At 41.3% G+C, this 20000-nt stretch overlaps 1 protein-coding gene and 2 long non-coding RNA genes across 4 annotated transcripts in view; 2 read left to right on the forward strand and 1 right to left on the reverse strand.

Moving 5' to 3' along the window:
- ubr3 (ubiquitin protein ligase E3 component n-recognin 3) overlaps positions 1–20000 on the forward strand; it is an 81096-nt gene that overhangs the window by 14188 nt on the left and 46908 nt on the right. For both annotated transcript variants that reach the window (XM_076264151.1, XM_076264152.1), the window contains exons 10-18: positions 14489–14622; positions 14975–15061; positions 15263–15328; positions 15700–15789; positions 16359–16487; positions 17970–18022; positions 18388–18521; positions 19189–19274; positions 19631–19772. In XM_076264151.1, coding sequence (XP_076120266.1) covers positions 14489–14622; positions 14975–15061; positions 15263–15328; positions 15700–15789; positions 16359–16487; positions 17970–18022; positions 18388–18521; positions 19189–19274; positions 19631–19772 — 921 coding nt within the window. The remainder of the gene's footprint in view (positions 1–14488; positions 14623–14974; positions 15062–15262; positions 15329–15699; positions 15790–16358; positions 16488–17969; positions 18023–18387; positions 18522–19188; positions 19275–19630; positions 19773–20000) is intronic.
- LOC143099754 (uncharacterized) lies at positions 2320–7268 on the reverse strand. The gene is made up of 8 exons (XR_012981737.1): positions 7149–7268; positions 5890–6007; positions 5507–5703; positions 5140–5266; positions 4814–4986; positions 3678–3801; positions 3010–3257; positions 2320–2457 (listed from the first exon to the last, which is right to left on the reverse strand). It is a non-coding gene; the product is annotated as an uncharacterized LOC143099754 (long non-coding RNA).
- LOC143099756 (uncharacterized) lies at positions 10153–11736 on the forward strand. The gene is made up of 2 exons (XR_012981738.1): positions 10153–11168; positions 11493–11736. It is a non-coding gene; the product is annotated as an uncharacterized LOC143099756 (long non-coding RNA).

The raw sequence follows: 20000 nt of genomic DNA on the forward strand, positions 1-20000 counted from the left end.
AGATATGTACAGCCAGCTTCAAAAGCAAGCAGCCCAGACTCTAAAATTGGGCATTTATAGCTGTGAAGGTAATTCACACAATTATTGAATGTTAACAATTATCGCCAAAATATAACCAAAATATCGTAACTTCTGTAGACATCCAAAATTGGGTGAGGGTTAAAATTAGTAGAAAAAAAAACTGTTGCATAAAACAATTTTAAGTTGTCGTATGTATCTTTTTGCCGTGGTATAGTCTTAATTTTTCCATGAAGATGTCTTGAAAAGGTCTTAAAATTCTTTAAATTTGCACTTGGAAAATGTGCAGATACCCTGTGTCACCAGTCTCAACCCGACCGTTGAAATAGCCTAGAGATCCAACCAAAGAATCCCAGGTTGCTTTGATAGCAGTCTTAAGGTCGTCTGTATTGTTGGGTCTGGTGTCCCTCTTATAAACAATAAACCATAGATTCTCTGTGGGGTTCAGGTCAGATGAGTTGTCTGGCCAATTAAGCACAGTAATACCATGGTTAGCAAACCAGTTACTAGTAGTTTTGCCACTGTGGGCAGGTGCCAAGTCCTGCTGGAAAAGGAAATCAGCATCTCCATGAAGCTTGTCAGCAGATGGAAGCATGAAGTGCTCTAAATCTCCTGGTAGAAGTTTGCATTGACTCTGGACTTGATAAAACACAGTGGACCAACACCAGCAGATGAAATGGGACCCCAAATCATAACTGACTGTGGAAACTTCAAACTGGACTTTAAGCAACTTGGACTCTGTGCCTCTCCACTCTTCCTCCAGACTCTTGGGACCTTGATTGGATCCTGATTAGGCTTGGGTATCGAATATCGACTATTGGTTGGAACCGGGACTATATTTGCGATTTTCCCGGAATCGTTCAAAAGTTTAAATTTCGATTCCTAGTTACGATTCCCAGTCCGCCGACCGGAAGAAGAAAAGGCTGAACACCAATGAAGATGCGCATAGTTCATAGAATTAAAATTCATGGAGAAGGTCAGACTATTTCATTCAGAAAGCAGGGTTCCCGCGGATCCTTAAATAGTCTTAAATACAACTGAATTTTCGAAAGAGAGGTATTAAATGTGCGTATGGGACCGCCAGCGAGTGCAAGAGAGCGAGTGATGTCTCAATCCAGTTTCGTGTATTTAAAACGCAATTGTACAAGTGACTAGTATAGTATAGTAGTATAGTATATATACTCTTTTGATCCCGTGAGGGAAATTTGGTCTCTGCATTTATCCCAATCCGTGAATTAGTGAAACACAAACAGCATACAGTGTACACACAGTGAGGTGAAGCACACACTAATCCCGGCGCAGTGAGCTGCCTGCATCAACAGCGGCGCTCGGGGAGCAGTGAGGGGTTAGGTGCCTTGCTCAAGGGCACTTCAGCCGTGCCTACTGGTCGGGGTTCGAACCGGCAACCCTCCGGTTACAGGTCCGAAGTGCTAACCAGTAGCCCTTAAAGGCTATTATAGGCTATTAGGCTTATAGGCTATTAGGCTACGGGAGGAAGTGTAGTGGTTGCAGAGTGAAGATGTTTTTCACGGATGTGGTTAAAGGTGTGAAAACGGTAATAATACAGTAGGCCTATGTACAAAATAATCTGCCTGACGTTTTCGTGGTCTAGCTGAGGCCAGAGAGATATACAGGTAGCCTACGTGGAATGAGAAAGCCTACGGTAGAATGAGCGGGAGAAAGAGCGATAGGTTGGCCATACGTTCGAATTTAGGCCCGACATATGGATTTTAAAAGCCCTGTCCGGCGTTCGGCGCAGCCTCAAGCCGGACGCTCATTTGTTCTCCTTTTTTGAGTTGCGCTTGGCATCTAAAATCGTTGCTCGTACGCAGCATCGTTTCACAAACTATGGATGCGAAGACTGCTGGTCAAATTATGTGCAGTGCTTCGCAATCAGGAGGAAATACTGTATATGTTAAGTTGATCTGTTTGCATCTTTCCAAGTCTGTCTAACTGTCTATCTGTCTAAGTTATAATAGCCTACCTATAATATCTGCCAGCAGCTTGCTTGCCAGCGTTTCCCAGTAGGCTAGGCCTACTTCGCAAAAGTTGTGAACTATAACCGCATATTTTTTGAATGTCGGCGACTGGCTACATAAAAAAAACGTGCGTTCATAATATGTGCGTGCTTGAGATGAAAACAGCAGTTTTCAGCATGATCATGCGAGGAGGACCTGTCTCTTAATTAATTTAAAACAAGTCAATGGTTTTACAATGTTTCAGTCAAGCTTTGGTTGGTTTAGATACAACTGGTATGCAACACTGGACAAAACTCATTGATTGCATGCTTGTGGTTTTATTGAAGACTTCATCTACAGTGAAGAATAGAGAAAAGATGAACATATGGGGATCAGATCATGCTGCCACGGCAGTCTCACCAGGGAACTTTCTCTTGACCTTTACACCATAACGAAAAAGCTTGGCAGCAGCTTTACCAGGCTGTGTGAAAATATAATCAAAAGTCATGTTAGACAGGGATGCATTAATCTCACCTTCTCCTGCTGTTTGTGTTGGTGGCATGTCACACTGAGTAAATATAGGCACCTTACATTCCCACTTCATCCATCCATCCATCCATCCATCCATTCATCCATCCATCCAATAATCATCTAAGTCTCAAGATTAATATGTTTAATAAAACAAATTGTGAAAGGTTATACTGTAATAGACTGATTCCAACTGTTTCCAAGAGCACAAACTTGCTCTTGTAAGAGAAGGAAAAGAAGACAGATCAGACATTTAAATAAAGATTTTTTTTATTATTATTTTTTTTTTTCCTTCTGAAATCACACCATGTTTCAGAGAATATATTAGTTGCCATTGAATGTACTTGGTGTGTAACTTTACTTATTTTAACATGTATTTTTGGATGGATGAATTTAGACAGTGGCCAGTCACAGTTGAGAAGTGACTGCCATCACTGTGTGCAACTCACTGGCTTTCTTGAGACTATGTGAACTCTGTTCAGCATTTCAGTAGTTGCACTCTTACCTGTGAGCAGTTCTGTTGTCCATAGCGGATTATTGTAGCAAGGTGTTCACAGTTGTTTGTGATCGGCCTCCATTTGTTCGTACAATTGTTGTGTAGATTATTAATTTCAGTTTTCATCTCTTCCTCTGACTGAACCGTCCAACCTGTCTTTCCATCAAGGTAGTTAAACTTGCGCCACCTAACTGATTCTTCGGTCAAGGTGCCATAAATACAATCAGATAGCCTCCCTTCCCTCCAACTCACAGGCCCTGTTACAAAGATATGAAGGTAATCCATTGTCAATTCCTAGTATATTAGGCATGGCAAATTACTCAGTACTGTGCAAAAGCCTTTGCAAAACATGTATGTATGTATTAATTATTTTTCACTTCATTGGAATACAACCAGAACATACAGGGAAAAAGGTACACAGTATTCAAAACAGGTATTGCCTGAATTCAGTCTGTTTTAGGCCACCTCTTCATGTCTTACTTTAGCAGGGTTATATTGATCAATCTGAACAACAAAACCTCTACTAAAACCACACATTTATGTGAGTGTTTTCATACTTTGTACATATTTCCTGTATTTTCTGGTTGTATTCTAATAAAGAAAAAAATATGTGGTTATCATAACATTACTAAAGCAAGACTTGTAATAGTGGCTTAAGGCTGGGTGTGTTTATTTACCAGTGATATGAAAAATATCCTCTGTGTCTTTTTTGTGAAGATCTTTAATTGGGCCTTTCCCCACATAAACAGCCCAGTGTATATACAAGCTGTGCTCAAATGCAATGAGATCTCCAAACTTAAGCTGTAAAAAGAATAGAAAAAATAAGACTTAGGCAAGTAAGTATAAGTATATATACTCTTTTGATCCCGTGAGGGAAATTTGGTCTCTACATTTATCCCAATCTGTGAATTAGTGAAACACACTCAGCACACAGTGAACACACAGTGAGGTGAAGCACACACTAATCCCGGCGCATTGAGCTGCCTGCAACAACAGCGGCGCTCGGGGAGCAGTGAGGGGTTAGGTGCCTTGCTCAAGGGCACTTCAGCCGTGCCTACTGGTCGGGGTTCGAACCGGCAACCCTCCGGTTGCAAGTCCGAAGCGCTAACCAGTAGGCCACGGCTGCCCCTAATTTTGGCATAGGAAGGAACAGTGTGTCATTTATTAAACGGCGCTGTCCAATAAAAACAGCATGGAGTTAAAACGTAATTTAAAGTCCCAGACATTTAAAGGGACAGTGATCACTTAAGACAGGCCTACACCACAATTGAGTGATGAATGTGAAATGCTTTGAATAGCCTACAAAACACTGCATTTAGATGACAACTTCGTGAAGAACCATGCTAATCTAAGGGTGAATTAAGTTTATGGCATTCACATTTAAAGCATTCAATAGCCTATGAAAACTTGATCAGTCAGTTAAATTGTTCTCATAAAAGGAACGTAGGTTGAATGGATACGGAAGTTAGGAGGCGGGACTTATTCTGGAGAGGTCTATTGTGTCAAATATATGACATGACTTACCGTTTGAAATGAAGCACAAACAGACGAGAATATTATCAAAATAGGACATTATTAATGACCCTTAATTTTTGATGAGATGAGATCAGTGATTTTATGACTTAAAATATTTATCATCAAACTAAGATTATTTAAAAGATGTTAAACAATCTTCAAATATATATATTTGAAGTGCAGCTATTGTGCAAAAAGGGTAATTAGTCATATAACCATGTTTGCATTCTGCAAAGTAAATTTCAAGTCATACTCATATATGTGGAGATATTGTTATAGCAGTTTACTGGCAACTTACCTCTTCCATATATGGAAACAAAAGGGAGCACGCCTTTATTTCTTTGACAGTAGTAGTAGCACTCCTCTTAAGGAGTGCCGTAATACAGGCAGTCACCACCTCCTTCTCCTTCAGTTTATAGGATGTTGTTTGTGATGCTCCTGTAAGCGTGTCTATGTTTACAAATGCATTGTCTTGAAGATTGTAGAAAGAGAAAGATTTGACACATAAGCATGAGTTCTAGTACAAAATAGCATCAGTTCTGAAAAAGCCTAACTTTGTTTGTTGGCTTAACGTTTCAGTAAACTTTAATTGAGATATTGGCTTATGTATTAATGTATATTTACCTTTAATCTTGAAGACATCATCTTTCTTTGTCGTCTGTCCATTAATTTTGCCTTCTCCTATATATATAACCCATTCCTTATTTTGTGCAACAGGGTAATGAAAGCAGATGAGTTCCCCAAATGTGTGCTGTCAAAAATACAAATTTTTAGTTATATCATTATAACATGAACCTAAATAGTATAATGTGAAACTTTAAACTGTAAACTGCCCAATAACAACTTTTTGATAGTCATTAACTAATACAGATGTTACAAAGTCAGACAAAAACTAATTGATGGTAATCTACTGTAATGGCATCCTGACTCAAGTCACATCCAAGTACATTGTATCTGGAAATGTTATAAGGTGCTGGCATTTTACACATACCGGAAACAATTCTTTTTCTTTTTTTGTCATGAATGGATGCAAAGATTTGCACTTGTCGACGTTAATGATGGGTTTACAACCGTCTTGGAGCTCTTTAATGCATTCATCCGTATTCTCTTTCAACTCGACCAATGTTATTTTTTTTGTTATTGGGCCTTTTTTCATGTAGAATTCTTTCCATTTACGAAAGGCACATTCTTGTAGATGTTAAGAGGAAAGGATTTGACCAATGTTACCATAAATTCTCATACAAAATAACATTAGTTCTCTTGTAGTCAAAGTACTTCAACATCAACTTTGAGGTATAGCCCCTGGCTTGTGTAATTCTGCTAAACCCTCTCCAACAATAAAGTCTTGTTGAGGTATTGGCTTATTATATTTACCTTGGAGTCTGAAAACGTCAGTATCATCAGTCATTTTGTCTACTCCCAAAACCCACTCAAACATTAGAATTTCCCCCTCATAAATGTAGTCTATGCAGATTAAATGACCAAAGGCGGGCTGTAAGAAAAGAGATAGAAATGAAAGGTTATAAATAAGGCAAAAAAAGAGGAATCCCCCCCCCTGTATTGGTTGAAACACACCCCATAATGATGTCCCAATGGTGCAGTATTAGTGTCAAATTCTGAATAGAATCTACTAATTCTGGCTACGTCAGGCTAACACACATAGCTTCTCTCACTGAACTTGACTGTCAAGTGAAGTGTTGTATTGCTTAGCAACGGAAGATGCTAGGGTTAAGATTGGAGCTATGTATGTGGGCACAGGACGAATGAAGGAAAATCAAAGTAAACAATAGAAAACCTAATTTGGTGTATATAAGCAATATGGCACGCACAAGAGTGGCAGATATCACCATGGCTGTTATTCGGCAATAGGCCACTCTCACTCGTGCCTTATTGCTTTTATACAACAGTTCTACTACCTACTAATAGTGTTTGAAGACACCAAATTGTATTTTCTATTGATTAGTTTGATTTTTGTTCGATCATCTTCTGCCCACAAAAATAGTTCCAATCTTAGCCCTAGCATTTCCCGTATCACCACCTCAAAATGTATCCAATGTGCATGATATATACTTCGATATACATTTTAACCACATGCATTCCAATACAAATTTCAAGTTTAAGTTTTTGCCTGAAATTGCATTGTGCCTATTTACAAGGGCATTTATAAGGGCATTTTGGGGCCAACCATCAAATGCTGGACCTCTGTAGAAAAGCTGAGAACCTGTAGTTTTCTTAGGAAACAGTCAAAATAACTGTGTGATGTACTGACAAAGAGTTACAGGGGCTAGAATATAGTTTCTTCTTTCTGCCGGATTGCAAGCAGCTCTGAACTGACCACATTTCAGCCCTCTAGGTCACTTGATATCACTTAGAAACACAACTGAGCCCTAGCATCAGGTCTTGTGAAGCTGTGTGCAAAAGTAGACCAATATAGAATGAAAATATGAGTGCTTTAGACCATTATTTGCCAAGGTATGCTCATGCGTTTTGTAAAATGCCTATGGAAACTCCCCATAGGACTTTTTGTTATCCAAAATGCATACTGACAATCAAATGCTTACTGCACATGAACCCCTTTGTGTAGAAGCATAATCCTGGTCTCAAATGAAAGGTAATACTGTATACATCCATACCACTGGTGCTGTCTTGGCAGGTGGATTTCCAGCTTTCACTGACAAGAGCAGCTGAAGTAGCAGAGTCAGCAAAATGAAGCTAATCTTCAGCTTCCTCATCTTAGCAGATAGACTGAACAGGACACTGAAGAGGAGAGAGAGAACATAGCACTCAGTAGTGCTCTGTTGTTGTTTGGTAACTCTTTATTTGTTTACCACAGGAAATAAGATAGATGATTGTGTAGAATAGGGCTTGTAATAAGCACAGATATTACCCATACCCAGTTGGATTTGATTATTATTCAAAAACTAGGTTCAGGTTCAGATCCAACCAGAGGAGAAGGAGGGGCGGGTCTTTACAGAAGACTGAGCACAGATACCCTACCTTAACCCCCTTGATAATCATTATGGACTCCTAATATAGAATATTGTAAGAATATATTTGGGAGGCAAGATTGTCATATTTGGATTAACTGATCCTACCATCATAAGCATAGTCAATCCTCAGTTACATCGCTCAATAGGCCTTTTCTATTTTCTTTATGAAGATTTAACCCACAGCTTTGGTTACATCCTAGGATATGTAAAGCTTGGATTGATTGTAGCAGAACTGAACAATCATACTGCATACAATATTTGCTGTTTGGCCATTATACACACATAATGAAGATATAGCTGGTTGGTGGTGTTAGAATTGACGCACCTGTACTTATTACAAGTTAAGCCATTGCCACCAGGTTCTCACTAACCACTTGAGTTGTAACATTGCAAGGAGCTAATTGTGCCTCACAGTGCTGCCATGCTACGCAGTTCCAAGCAAGCTAATGGTTTGGGGACTCCGTAGAGGAGATCCCACTTACAGATAGAGAAGCCTGCTTTGCCTCTGCTGTTCAAAACAACTTGTAGAAATAGCATTTAACATGAGGTAGTTAGGTTGTGCACAAGCCTGTTTATTTATTTCAGAAAGGAATCTAGAAGCACAGGGAAAATGTGTTGGCCCAACAGATTATTTCTTTCATTTTTGCAGATCAATATTGAATTTGAGCATCTTTTAAGAAAAAAAAATGAATGTATTAAATCATATTTTTGCACATGCCAAGTATACAGTTACCACAGAGTTACATATCTGATGCTATACAAATTAAAGTAGTTTCCATGTATCTTAACGGCAGCACTACAACCACTGGAAATGCTTCATAAACAACTTAAAAACAACAAGTTATTAGAAACTTCAATCGTGTATTCTGTTTTCAAAGAGCAAAAGAATAATTGAAGACAAGTGGAAAGCTCTTACCTTTGTACAGTATAGGAGCAGGTTCTGCACTCTGATGCCTGAAAGTGAGACTTTATATACCATTTTTATTCCACCTCCACTGGTCCCTCCTCAAACCACACCCCACAATCAATAACATCACTGGGGTAATGTCTAGGCCTCTTGAATGATCAGATATGAATTTAGAATGTTAAGCTCCAGTGTAGCTAATTTCACATTAGAACAACGGACAAGTGAATTCTGTTATCTGCATTCGTATATTAATATGGCGTGTGTGTATGCAGCACTCACCACATGCTTGAAGTGTGAACTGGCAATCATCGTTCACAAAAAAAAAAAACTTACAATGTCTCAAGAACAACCAGTAATTCCCCATTTTACATAACAGCCTATGTGGATTTACGTATGAGACACATCTCAGTTTATGGTTTATACACAGTGTATCCATAATGTATTTATATACTCTTTTGATCCCGTGAGGGAAATTTGGTCTCTGCATTTATCCCAATCCGTGAATTAGTGAAATACACTCAGCACATAGTAAACACACATTGAGGTGAAGCACACACTAATCCCGACACAGTGAGCTGCCTGCTACAGCGGCGCTCGGGGAGCAGTGAGGGGTTAGGTGCCTTGCTCAAGGGCACTTCAGCCATTTGGCATCTTTTGCCAGATCGAAGGCAAATATATTTTTTTAAAACATCAAGCTCAAGAATGATCATGATGATTTTCTATTCTGCACTCATTTAGTTACATGTTCTAAGCTCATACACTCAAACGTAGTGCCAATATACGTTGGAACTATGCAAATATGGAATTTACGTTGAACTGGTGCAACTGACTGCAGTCCTTATCAGCAGGACTGCAGGTGAAGAAGTTACAAATGTACCTCACTGGATGGAACACCAGAAGGTTGTAAGTTCCATCACAGGGGCTGTGGCAATTGTACTTCTAAGCAAGGCTTTTAACCCCGAGTTGCTCCAAGGTGTGCACGGTCACTAAAGTTTGTTCATTTTGTATCGCTCTGGATGAGACCGTCTGCTAAATGAGAAAAAAAGCGATGACATGATTTATATTTACCCTGATTGGCCTTGCAGTGGCACTTCAACTGTGTGTGTGTGTGTGTGTGTGTCAGTGTCAGTGTGGCATAGCCCAGTGAGAGGTCTCTTACCTGTGGCTTTTATTGTCATGAGCTCAGGGGTAAGTCTTTTGTCTCTCAAAATTAATGTTCAGGGGGATACTGCGCATTATCCAGCATTTGTTGTGTAATTATTTTTCAATCTCCTTTCTCAAAAGTGTTAGGTTGGGACAAGAGGGGTGGACAAAGAAACTAAATTAATGAGGTAAAAAAACATGATCAGTTCATACCACAATGCCTTCTTCATTCAGCTGTTTGGACCCTGGTGGTTGCTGTTTGGCACTGTAGTTCTATATTAACTTGCTTGTACTCATAGTCTTATTTTTGGGCTTAACATGAAAAGTTAGTCTGTGAGAACTGATCTGTCTGCAGTCTACTTTTGGGATGTTCTGTGGCTGCCTGTGCGTTTTCCCTTGTGCATACAACTGCTCAAAATGATCTCTCACTGGTTTGAAGTTGATGGATCCACACAAGCAAATACCACAAGTGTGAACTGTGAAGTCAAGGTGGTCATCTATTTGGAAATTGAGAAAGTGACCACTTTTATTTTTCATCATTCATCACATACCTTGATAAAGGCTGTTTGTTGAAACATCGGTCATTAAAACCCAGTACACTACGGGTGACCCGTATTCGGGCAAATACAGTGCCCCCCACCTCCCCCCAACAACCCCCATGCATTTCTTTGCACCTTATCATGAACTACCATAGTCATGCTATATACCATTTTAAAGCTGAGAAACTCAAGAATCGATATATGTAAAGCTTTCCATGAATTAACATATATTTCGTGTGTAAAATATAAGTTTATCCCGATATATAACATATCAGAATACCCCCCTCCACCACCCCCCAAAGTTGCTGCGTTCATATTTTGTCACTTGTCTGTATGGCCGTACCAATAAGTTAGCCCAGCATGCTTGGTCTTGAAATTTTCGTAAGAATCCATAGATGTAAAATATCTACATTGTTATATTGCCAATATATTGAGTAGTTGTACACGCCAGTACAAACAAAACAGATACATACGAAAAGAAGCGAAGTAAACACTTATTTTTCGCGGAAATCCAGATATTTCGGTTTTACTTCCATTATTGTCGCTGGATTCACGGTACTCCGCGTGTTCACGAGGCTCTTCTGATTCCATCGATACCCATTACATGTCTGTAGGACCAATGAGAGTCGAGATAGATGCCATCAAAGCCAATGAGTCACGTAAGCGATGAATCTGACAACCAGTCTTTGAATGGTCATAGCGCTGCGTCTGAGTGAGCCAATGAGATGGGACCTAGATGTCCGTGTAGCCAATGAGGAGAGCTTTCTTTAGACATGTGACACATCGTCCCATTCTACTTCCCTGTCGGCTAAACTCAAGGCGCATAGCCCATGCGTAACCAGATTCCGAAGCAGTGGTTTGGAAGTTTGTTACTAAACAAGCAAGATACATGTTTTTGAAGGTTTTTGTTCGTAAAACATGCCAAAGAGACAAAAAAAAGACGAAACATGTCGAAGAACCCGAGGACATTGAAGATCTGGAGGACATCGATGAAGGAGAAGAAAGCATTTTCTCGGAATGCGACTCCGAGGAGGAGCAGAACTTTTTAGCTGGGAAGGACCCCGATTTTGAGCTGTGAGTAGACTACTTATATCCATATACAGTTACAGATACAGTTTAGTTTGCTTTTGTAATGTTTAGTGCATAGTTTTTCATTTAGCTTTGTTTCATAGTGTGAACAGTGTGAACAGTGTTCTGGTACCTGGGGGGAGGGGAGTTAGGTGAGAATGCAGTGTGTGTTTGTGTGTGTGTGTGTGTGTGTGTGTGTGTGTAAAAGAGAGAGCAGGGGGAGGTGTGACCTGAGTACACACATTTATATCATTTGTGTAAGTTGTTGGGAAGGGTTTTCATATACTTTAGTGGGTCTGAGCCTAACTTCCATCTGTACAATTGTTTCAGTGACAGCGATGAAGACTGGGCCCCGCCAAGCAAAAAAACAAGAGCTGAGGATCCTGTGTCTGAGGAAGAGGAGCCGGTGGCCGAGACTATTTCAGTTGTTCATAACACGTTCCATTTTGTTGACCGTGGTTGCCAACACAAATACATTTCTATTGCATTGAATGTGAATCATTTGATGTTTCGTTTGCCAGGGTATTGCTATTTTTTACCTTTGTTTCATTTTATAATACAAATGTTCACTGCATTACCTTGTTTGTCCTTTTTTCATGGAAATCTCAAAGGCGTAGGAGCAAAAGTAAGAGTTTCAGGTCAGATAATGCTTCTCTGGACTCATGGCACAGCCACTGCAAAGCACTCCAGGTACAAGCAACATGACACAGAGAGTGTAACCTTTCATTTGACACCAAGATCATGGTTCTACATAAAGGGGTTCTTGTATAGGAAGCATTTTAGTTTTGGGTAACCAAAGGTCCTTTTGGAGTCTCCAAATGGACACTTAGCAAAACGCATGTGTATGCCCACACAAATATGGGTCCCACACAGTCATACATCATCCTATAAGGATCTACTTTGACATACAGATTCACAAGACCTGGTAGTGGGCCTCAGTGGTGTTTTCAAGAGAAAATAAGTGACCAAGAGGGCAGAATGTGGTCATTTCTAGAGATGTACATAACCGCCTATAAAAAAAACTATCATTCTACCCTTTGCCACTCTCTGATAGTTCATCACACAGTCAATCTATTGGTACCAAAAAATTCTACAAGGCCTTAGCTTTCCAAAGAGGTCAGGCACTTGATTGTAAGTCAAAGTATGTGGCAACAGGGCCATTTTAAGTAGGCGGTGTGCAATTTCGAGGAAAAACTCAAAATAGGGGTGGAAATGTATAAGGTTAATAAATATAGAAAGAAATCAGAGTGTGCGCGGCCACTTTGTCTTTAATCATTCATCCTACAGTTGATTGTAATTCTGTGTCATTCTGTGTCAAATCAGACAAAATCCAGGAACATGGTTGCTGCACCATCTCAGATTTTGCTCAGAGTTTGTCTGCCTAATATGTAGGTACCAATACTAAGACCTGTAAAATATTTTTCCCAATATTTTCATAATTTTTTTTCACCCTTGATTTAGTTTTTTTTACACTCTCAGAAATACCTTTTGTTGGAGGCCATATTTGGGCATTAATATTATAAAAAGTATTATTCATACCCATCCCAAACTTTGTAGGGTGGAAGACAGACATATTCTCTCTATGATTGGGTCGATAAAAAATTGTACTGCATACCCATTAGTACTGTATACCCATTATATAAGGCCCTAGATATTGAACAAAGTGCAAAACTTGTGACATTGAGGGTCTTGTAAACTCATTTTTGTATCCACATGACGCCAATCATTATTTGATCTGCAAATACTTGTTGTTGAGCAGATATTTGAGGTCTCTGCAACAAATACACATGAAGATATTATATATAGAATAAAACAAGATGTAATTGCTTTTTTGGCAATGTTCACTTAATTGGCTACATTGTATACCTATGCATTTTCATTCTTAGCCCTGAGGCAAAACAATGATTTTTGACAACATTGGCACTTTGTTCACTAAATGCCCATACACTGAGCTATTTTCAAATACATTTTGAAGTGCCTACTAGACACAATTTACGATAAAAATTGTACACACCTGTTGGCCTATTGTCCGTGTAAAGTCAGTGTGAAAATATGTTCTCATTTATTTGCAATATCAGCATTTGTCATTTTTGATACTGTTCTTTTCAGTCCCTATACACATCTTTATGATTTTGATAAAACCTAAAATAATCAGATTTGTTTCTGCTGAGAAACCTAACGGCTTGCCCTCAGATGCATTTGTAATTAAAGAGGAGATGTGACACCATGCTGTGTGTGAGAGGAGATCTGACACCATGCTGTGTGTGAGAGGAGATCTGACACCATGCTGTGTGTGAGAGGAGATCTGACACCATGCTGTGTGTGAGAGGAGATCTGACACCATGCTGTGTGTGAGAGGAGATCTGACACCATGCTGTGTGTGAGAGGAGATCTGACACCATGCTGTGTGTGCTATGGTGACGGTTGTAGTCAAATGTGTCCGCAGTGTGACTTTAGTTTGAAATCATGATAATAGTCCACATGGCATGTGAAAGAGGCTTTACTGTACATTTTTACGCACCTTGATTATTTTCCAATGAAATGGATTGTGTGTGTGTGTGTGTGTGTGTGTGTGTGTGTGTGTGTGTGTGTGTGTGTGTGTGTGTGTGTGTGTGTGTGTGTGTGTGAGGGGTATTTTACCTGTGGCTTTCATAGCCCAGTGTTTTGTATAAATTGTGAGCTCATGGGAAAGTCTTTTGTCTCTAAATATAAAATATCAGGGTGGTACTGTGCAACTGCCAGCGTGTGTCTTGCATTGTCTTGTATGCTTACCATTTTGTTTACAGTTTAAAGCAAACCATTGATAAAGCATTCCAATTTTCCAGTTTAAAGCATTCCAATTGTGTGTCTGTCTGTGTGTCTGTGTGTCTGTGTGTGTGTGTGTGTGTGTGTGTGTGTGTGTGTGTGTGTGTGAGGGGTATTTTACCTGTGGCTTTCATAGCCCAGTGTTTTGTATAAATTGTGAGCTCATGGGAAAGTCTTTTGTCTCTAAATATAAAATATCAGGGTGGTACTGTGCAACTGCCAGCGTGTGTCTTGCATTGTCTTGTATGCTTACCATTTTGTTTACAGTTTAAAGCAAACCATTGATAAAGCATTCCAATTTTCCAGTTTAAAGCATTCCAATTGTGTGTCTGTCTGTGTGTGTCTGTCTGTGTGTCTGTGTGTCTGTGTGTGTCTGTGTGTCTGTGTGTCTGTGTGTCTGTGTGTCTGTGTGTGTGTGTGTCTGTGTGTCTGTGTCTGTGTGTGTGTCTGTGTGTGTGTCTGTGTGTCTGTGTGTGTGTGTGTGTGTGTGTGTCCGTCCGTCCGTGTTCTGCATCCTGCAGGTATGAACCTGAATAAGCGGGAGCTGAACGAGCACGTGGAGTTTGAGTCGCAGACGTACTATGCAGCGTTCGCGGCCGAGCTGGAGGCCTGTGCCCAGCCCATGTGGGGTCTGCTCACACACTGCAAAGTCAAAGTGAGACCCGTCGCCTCTCCAACTCTCCTCAAATCATATCCCAGCATGCACCTCTTTTTCCGCTGCCATTCACCCTTCCAACTCTCCTCAAATGTTATCCAAGCATGCACTTCTCTTTGCTGCATATTGCTTTTGCAATATGCAGATTTCCATGTCTTTTTATTTCTGTGTAATTCATTTTTTTTTCATTTGGTGGTTTGGCTTCCACAATCTACAATGCTCTGTATAAATTCACACTCATCTGCCTTTTTACGTCATTAACCAGAAGGAGCTCCAGTAGAGTGATGTAGACAGGTGTAGCTGCCTATGTGTGTGCTGTGCACTTACCTGGGCTTTCTCCATGGACCAACAGGAGACGCAGGAGTACACAAAGACAGTGGTGCGCTTCTGCCTGGAAGCCCTTCAAGTGTGGTTCGATAACATCGGCTTTGTGGACGAGGTAATGGGAAACACTAATTAAATAATTACAATGAAAAGAAAACATACTATAAGTGTATTCTTTATAGACTGGTTGACAAGTATTCATGTCGAGTGATGGTAGGTGGTCTCTCCTGCTTTGAGGGAGACACTCACGGGGGGAGTGTTCCCACTCTAGAAGTTAGATGACTCCTGATTGGTGCATATCCTCTCCCTCTTTCAGCCTGCGCCCAATCAGGTGACGTTTCACTTACCTCTGCACCGATACTACGCCATGTTCCTCAGCAAGGTACGTGAGGCTCCTGAGCTGGTGCTGTACTGCCCATCATTATGTTTAAAGCACTCTGTTTGTTCTGCTTAGTTTGTCATACCGCCCTGATGTGTGGTAATACAATGAGATGCATAAACTGTCCTTTGTCTGAAATAGTTATAAAGATGAGACAATGTTCAAAATTGCAGTCCTTGTTTGTGTGTGTTTCTTTTTTTTTTTTACTTTCACTAAACATCCTCTCTCAAACAATCACTCTGTCTCTGTGAAGTAGTGTTAAAGATTAGATTATGTGAGCATCTGTTGGACTGAAATGTCCTCACCCCTGTGTGGATGTGAGGGGTTGTAGCGTTGTGCTGACGCTGACGTGACTCTTCCGCATGTCTGCCCAGGCGGTGAAGTGCCAAGGCCTAGATCTGGACAGCCTGCTTCCTGACCAGGAGATGCTGATGAAGATCATGGTCCACCCTCTTCAGATCCAGGTAGGGAAGGACAACACTCACTGATGAGCCAATATTTCACCATCTCTTCATAATTTTCATTTTTTGGTGTGATGATGTGTATAGTGTATATAGTACTTTCTGCAGTATAGTACATTATAGTGTATTATAGTATATTGTAGTGTATTATAGTATAGTATATTATAGTATATCATAGTGTGTTATAATATAGTATAGTATAGCTTAGTATACAATATTATTATAATATTATACAATATTATTTATACATTATGTGTCAATTAAAAAACATATAACGGCGGGCAGATTCTCTGTGTGTTTTCATACTGTATGTAGTATGGTTTGTCTGCACAGTTTAAACTGTAACAAAATTGTTATGTAGTGGGGTGTGGCTGCCTTAAAACAGACCTGATCTGTGTGTGTGTGTGTGTGTGTGTGTGTGTGTGTGTGTGTGTGTGTGTGTGTGTGTGTGTGTGTGTGTGTGTGTGTGTGTGTGTGTGTGTGTGTGTGTGTGTGTGTGTGTGTGTGTGTGTGTGTGTGTGTGTGTGTGTGTGTGTGTGTGTGTGTGTGTGTGTGTGTGTGTGTGCGCGCAGGTGAGCCTGTCTGAGATCCATAGCAATATGTGGGTGAGGAACGGCCTCCAGATCAAAGGTCAAGCCATGACCTATGTCCAGTCCCACTTCTGCAACTCCATGATCGACCCCGACATCTACCTGCTCCAGGTAAATTGAGATTATAGCCTGGAGGCTGTTAGCCAGTGTGCGCTCACTGTGCTCTTACACTCTCCCATTGTTCTGTTATCACTATTGACTGACCAACTGACCGATATTTAACAGTCACAATTATTCAAAGCGACACAGAGACTCTTAACGGTGAACCTGGGTTGACCACTTTTCAGTTGCTGATGTTCCAACTGCTCTTCCATCCACGGGCGTTTGCACTATCAGTGTGGCCATCACACAGTCACAACCACTGTGACCACTCCATAGGCAATACAACACTGTCAGCTCCCCTGTCACTAGGACTGCTACTGCTCTGCTGTAAACAATGTACAATATGAAATGCTCGTTATTGCCCCACTTTTAATATTTAATATTCTAACTTATTATTGATATTTCAATTCTGCTTTTGAGTATCACTCTGTTACTCTGACTATTACTGCTCTACCCACTGTTCATGCTATTTTATTAATAGCACTGTTTTTAGAGATGGTAGTAGAAAGTTATATGTCAGCCACACTTGTTACTTTACTTGCCTTGGAGTTTATAACACACAGTTATGACAGCGGTTGCACTGTTATGGCCTCTACTGCCCGCACTGCTGGTCATTACTGGGCAGGCCATAGTTAATAACCAGTGCTGACACACTCGGCTGCTAGTTCCTGTATCAGTGGCAGAGTCCATACTGCTGCCAGCTGCACCGTCCTTACCAAACGGCCACAGATTAACACGGCCATGGGAGAATGAAGACTTCAAAAGGGTGGGATGTAAACTAATTCCTGATTTAACCAGGGTGTCCATATGTGTGGGGGATGGGGCCTGGGCGAGTGCGAGTACGTGTTCATAGCTATAACAAAGAATATGCTGTGGCTGTACAAAAATCATCAACAATGGTCTAGATTGCTGGCACTCTAGGACAAAGCTCCCGAAAACAGCTTGGCATTCAATGAGTTAATGATCATCACAATTAGAAATTATTAGTGTACCTAATATTTATGATTTATAGCAAGTAGTAAGTGGTGCTTTGCATACCTCCCCCCCCCCAAAAAAAAAAAAAAAGGCTGTGCTGCTTGATGTCGTGTTGGTAGTAAAAAATATTGTGGAGGTAGTAAAAAGTAGTAAATTCAACTCTATGATTCCTGCATATACCCTGATATTCCACATGTAGAACTTGTTGTGAGAGACACAGACTCCGTCTTGTCAATAAATCCACCCAGTAAATAAAGGTAGATTGAGTGGAAAGCACACGTGAGCTGCAGTATGAACAGAGCAGCACATATCCTAGGTCACACTGAAACAATCTGATTGATTTCACAAAGGAAATGCGCCTTTATTTCAGTGTTCATAGTGTTGTTGCTGTTAGAGTACTGCTCGCTTTACTTTTACTTAAGAGGTGTGTTTGATTATTCTTTCTTTCTTTCTGTCTTTCTTTCTGTCTTTCTTTCTTTCTTTCTTTCTTTCTTTCTTTCTTTCTTTATTACTTAGGTGTGTGCATCTCGACTGGATCCTGATTACTTTATTTCCTCAGTTTTTGAGAGGTATGTCAAGTACAAAGATGAAGATCTTTCAGATTTTTCAGTGCAAGTAGACATTAATATCTGACCCTCCCCCATCCCCCATTACTGGTGTGTGTGTGTGTGTGTGTGTGTGTGTGTGTGTGTGTGTGTGTGTGTGTGTGTGTGTGTGTGTGTGTGTGTGTGTGTGTGTGTGTGTGTGTGTGTGTGTGTGTGTGTGTGTGTGTGTGTGTGTGTGTGTGTGTGTGTGTGTGTGTGTGTGTGTGTGTGTGTGTGTGTGTGTGTCTGTGTGTGTGTGTGTGTGTGTGTGTGTGTGTGTGTGTGTGTGTGTGTGTGTGTGTGTGTGTGTGTGTGTGTGTGTGCGTGCGCGCGTGCTTGTGTGTGTTTAGATTTAAGGTGGTGGACTTGCTGACCATGGCCTCCCAGCATCAGAACTCGGCGCTGGACTCTGAGCAGGAGCGGCCCATGCTGGAGGGAGCGCTCACCTTCCTGGTCATCCTCTGCAGCCTGCGCATACACCTCGGTAGGATGCACACACATGCGCACACACACACATACGCACGCACACACACACACACAAACACATGCACACACACATATACATATGCATGCATGCACGCACGCACATACAAACATGCACACACAAACACACGCCATACATATACACATACACACGCACACACACACATACACACACACATACCTAAGCAAGTGGGACAGGTGCACACATGCACACACACACACCTAAGCATACACCCAGGTAGTACAGGAGTGCACACACAAACACACACACACCTAGGCATACTCACTTAGAGATACACACTTTTGCACAAGCCTACAGATACGCCAAGTTGGCCCATCCTTGCACAAGCACTTGGGTAGGACACATGTTTCAGAGGCACGACAATAGGTTGTGTAGATTTACACACCTGAGCAGACACCGTTGTGGGACAGACAGGTACACACACCTGCACAGACACTTTGGAGAAGAGTAGACCTCCTGCACACACACTGTATAGGACCTGCACTAGTATAAGCAGACCTCCACCCTGGGAACAAATGATCAAATGAGAGTCTGAATAAAACTCTAAATCCTTCTCTATTTGTCGCCCTTTCTTTCTCTCTCTTTCTGTCTCTCTTTCTCTCTCTCCTGCTCCCTCTTTTCCTCTGTGCCCCTCTCGTCCTGTCAGGCATGGCGGACGATGAGATCCTGCGGGCGGAGATGGTGTCCCAGCTGTGTATGAATGACCGCACCCACAGCTCCCTGCTGGACCTCGTATCCTTCTGTGCTCAACTCAACTCAACTCAGCGTCACCGTGCCCTCTGGAGCCAGGGTGTTAGTTTAGACCTCTCTCAGTGAACAGCTGTGGTGTGTGTGTGTGTGTGTGTGTGTGTGTGTGGGGGGGAGTGGTTGTACTCATCATCAAAAGAGCATCATCTTTTAGAGGGCAGCACTTCTCGAAAACGTCTCCCTTTTTGCCGAAATCAGGGAGTTTGTGTTTGTTTCTGTGTGTGTGTGTGTGTGCAAGCGGCACACTCATATATAGTTTATATGTGTGTTTATTATGTGTGGGCGTGTATGTGGATACTCTGTGTGTGTGTGTGTGTGTTTTCCTTGAACGTCTGCCACAGATCCCCGAGAACCCGAACCCAAAGAGTGGCATAGTCCCAGGCAGCTGCAGCTTTGAGGACATGTTGTCTGCAGTGGCCGACTTCAAGGCCCCGGTGTTTGAGCCTGGAGGCTCCATGCAGCAGGGCATGTACACGCCCAAAGGTGCGGACACCTCCACAACACTCGCTCAGTCTGCGTGCCACCAGGAGAGAGATAGAGACTATCAGATCGACTCTGTGCGTGTGTTTTTGTGTGCGTGTGTTTTTGTGTGCGTGTGTGTGTGTGTGCGTGTGTGTGAAAGAGAGAGAGATAAAGAATGTCAGGCTTACAGTTTGTATGCGTGTGTGTGTGGTTAAAAGAGAACGAGAGGAAATTTAGAAATGTGCTTGC

This window comes from Alosa pseudoharengus, unplaced genomic scaffold (assembly GCF_046254945.1).
Source record: "Alosa pseudoharengus isolate Yale_2024_CS ecotype anadromous, Long Island Sound unplaced genomic scaffold, YU_APseudo_1.1 YU_APseudo_1.1_scf_3, whole genome shotgun sequence".
In the NCBI taxonomy this organism is placed as follows: domain Eukaryota; kingdom Metazoa; phylum Chordata; class Actinopteri; order Clupeiformes; family Clupeidae; genus Alosa; species Alosa pseudoharengus.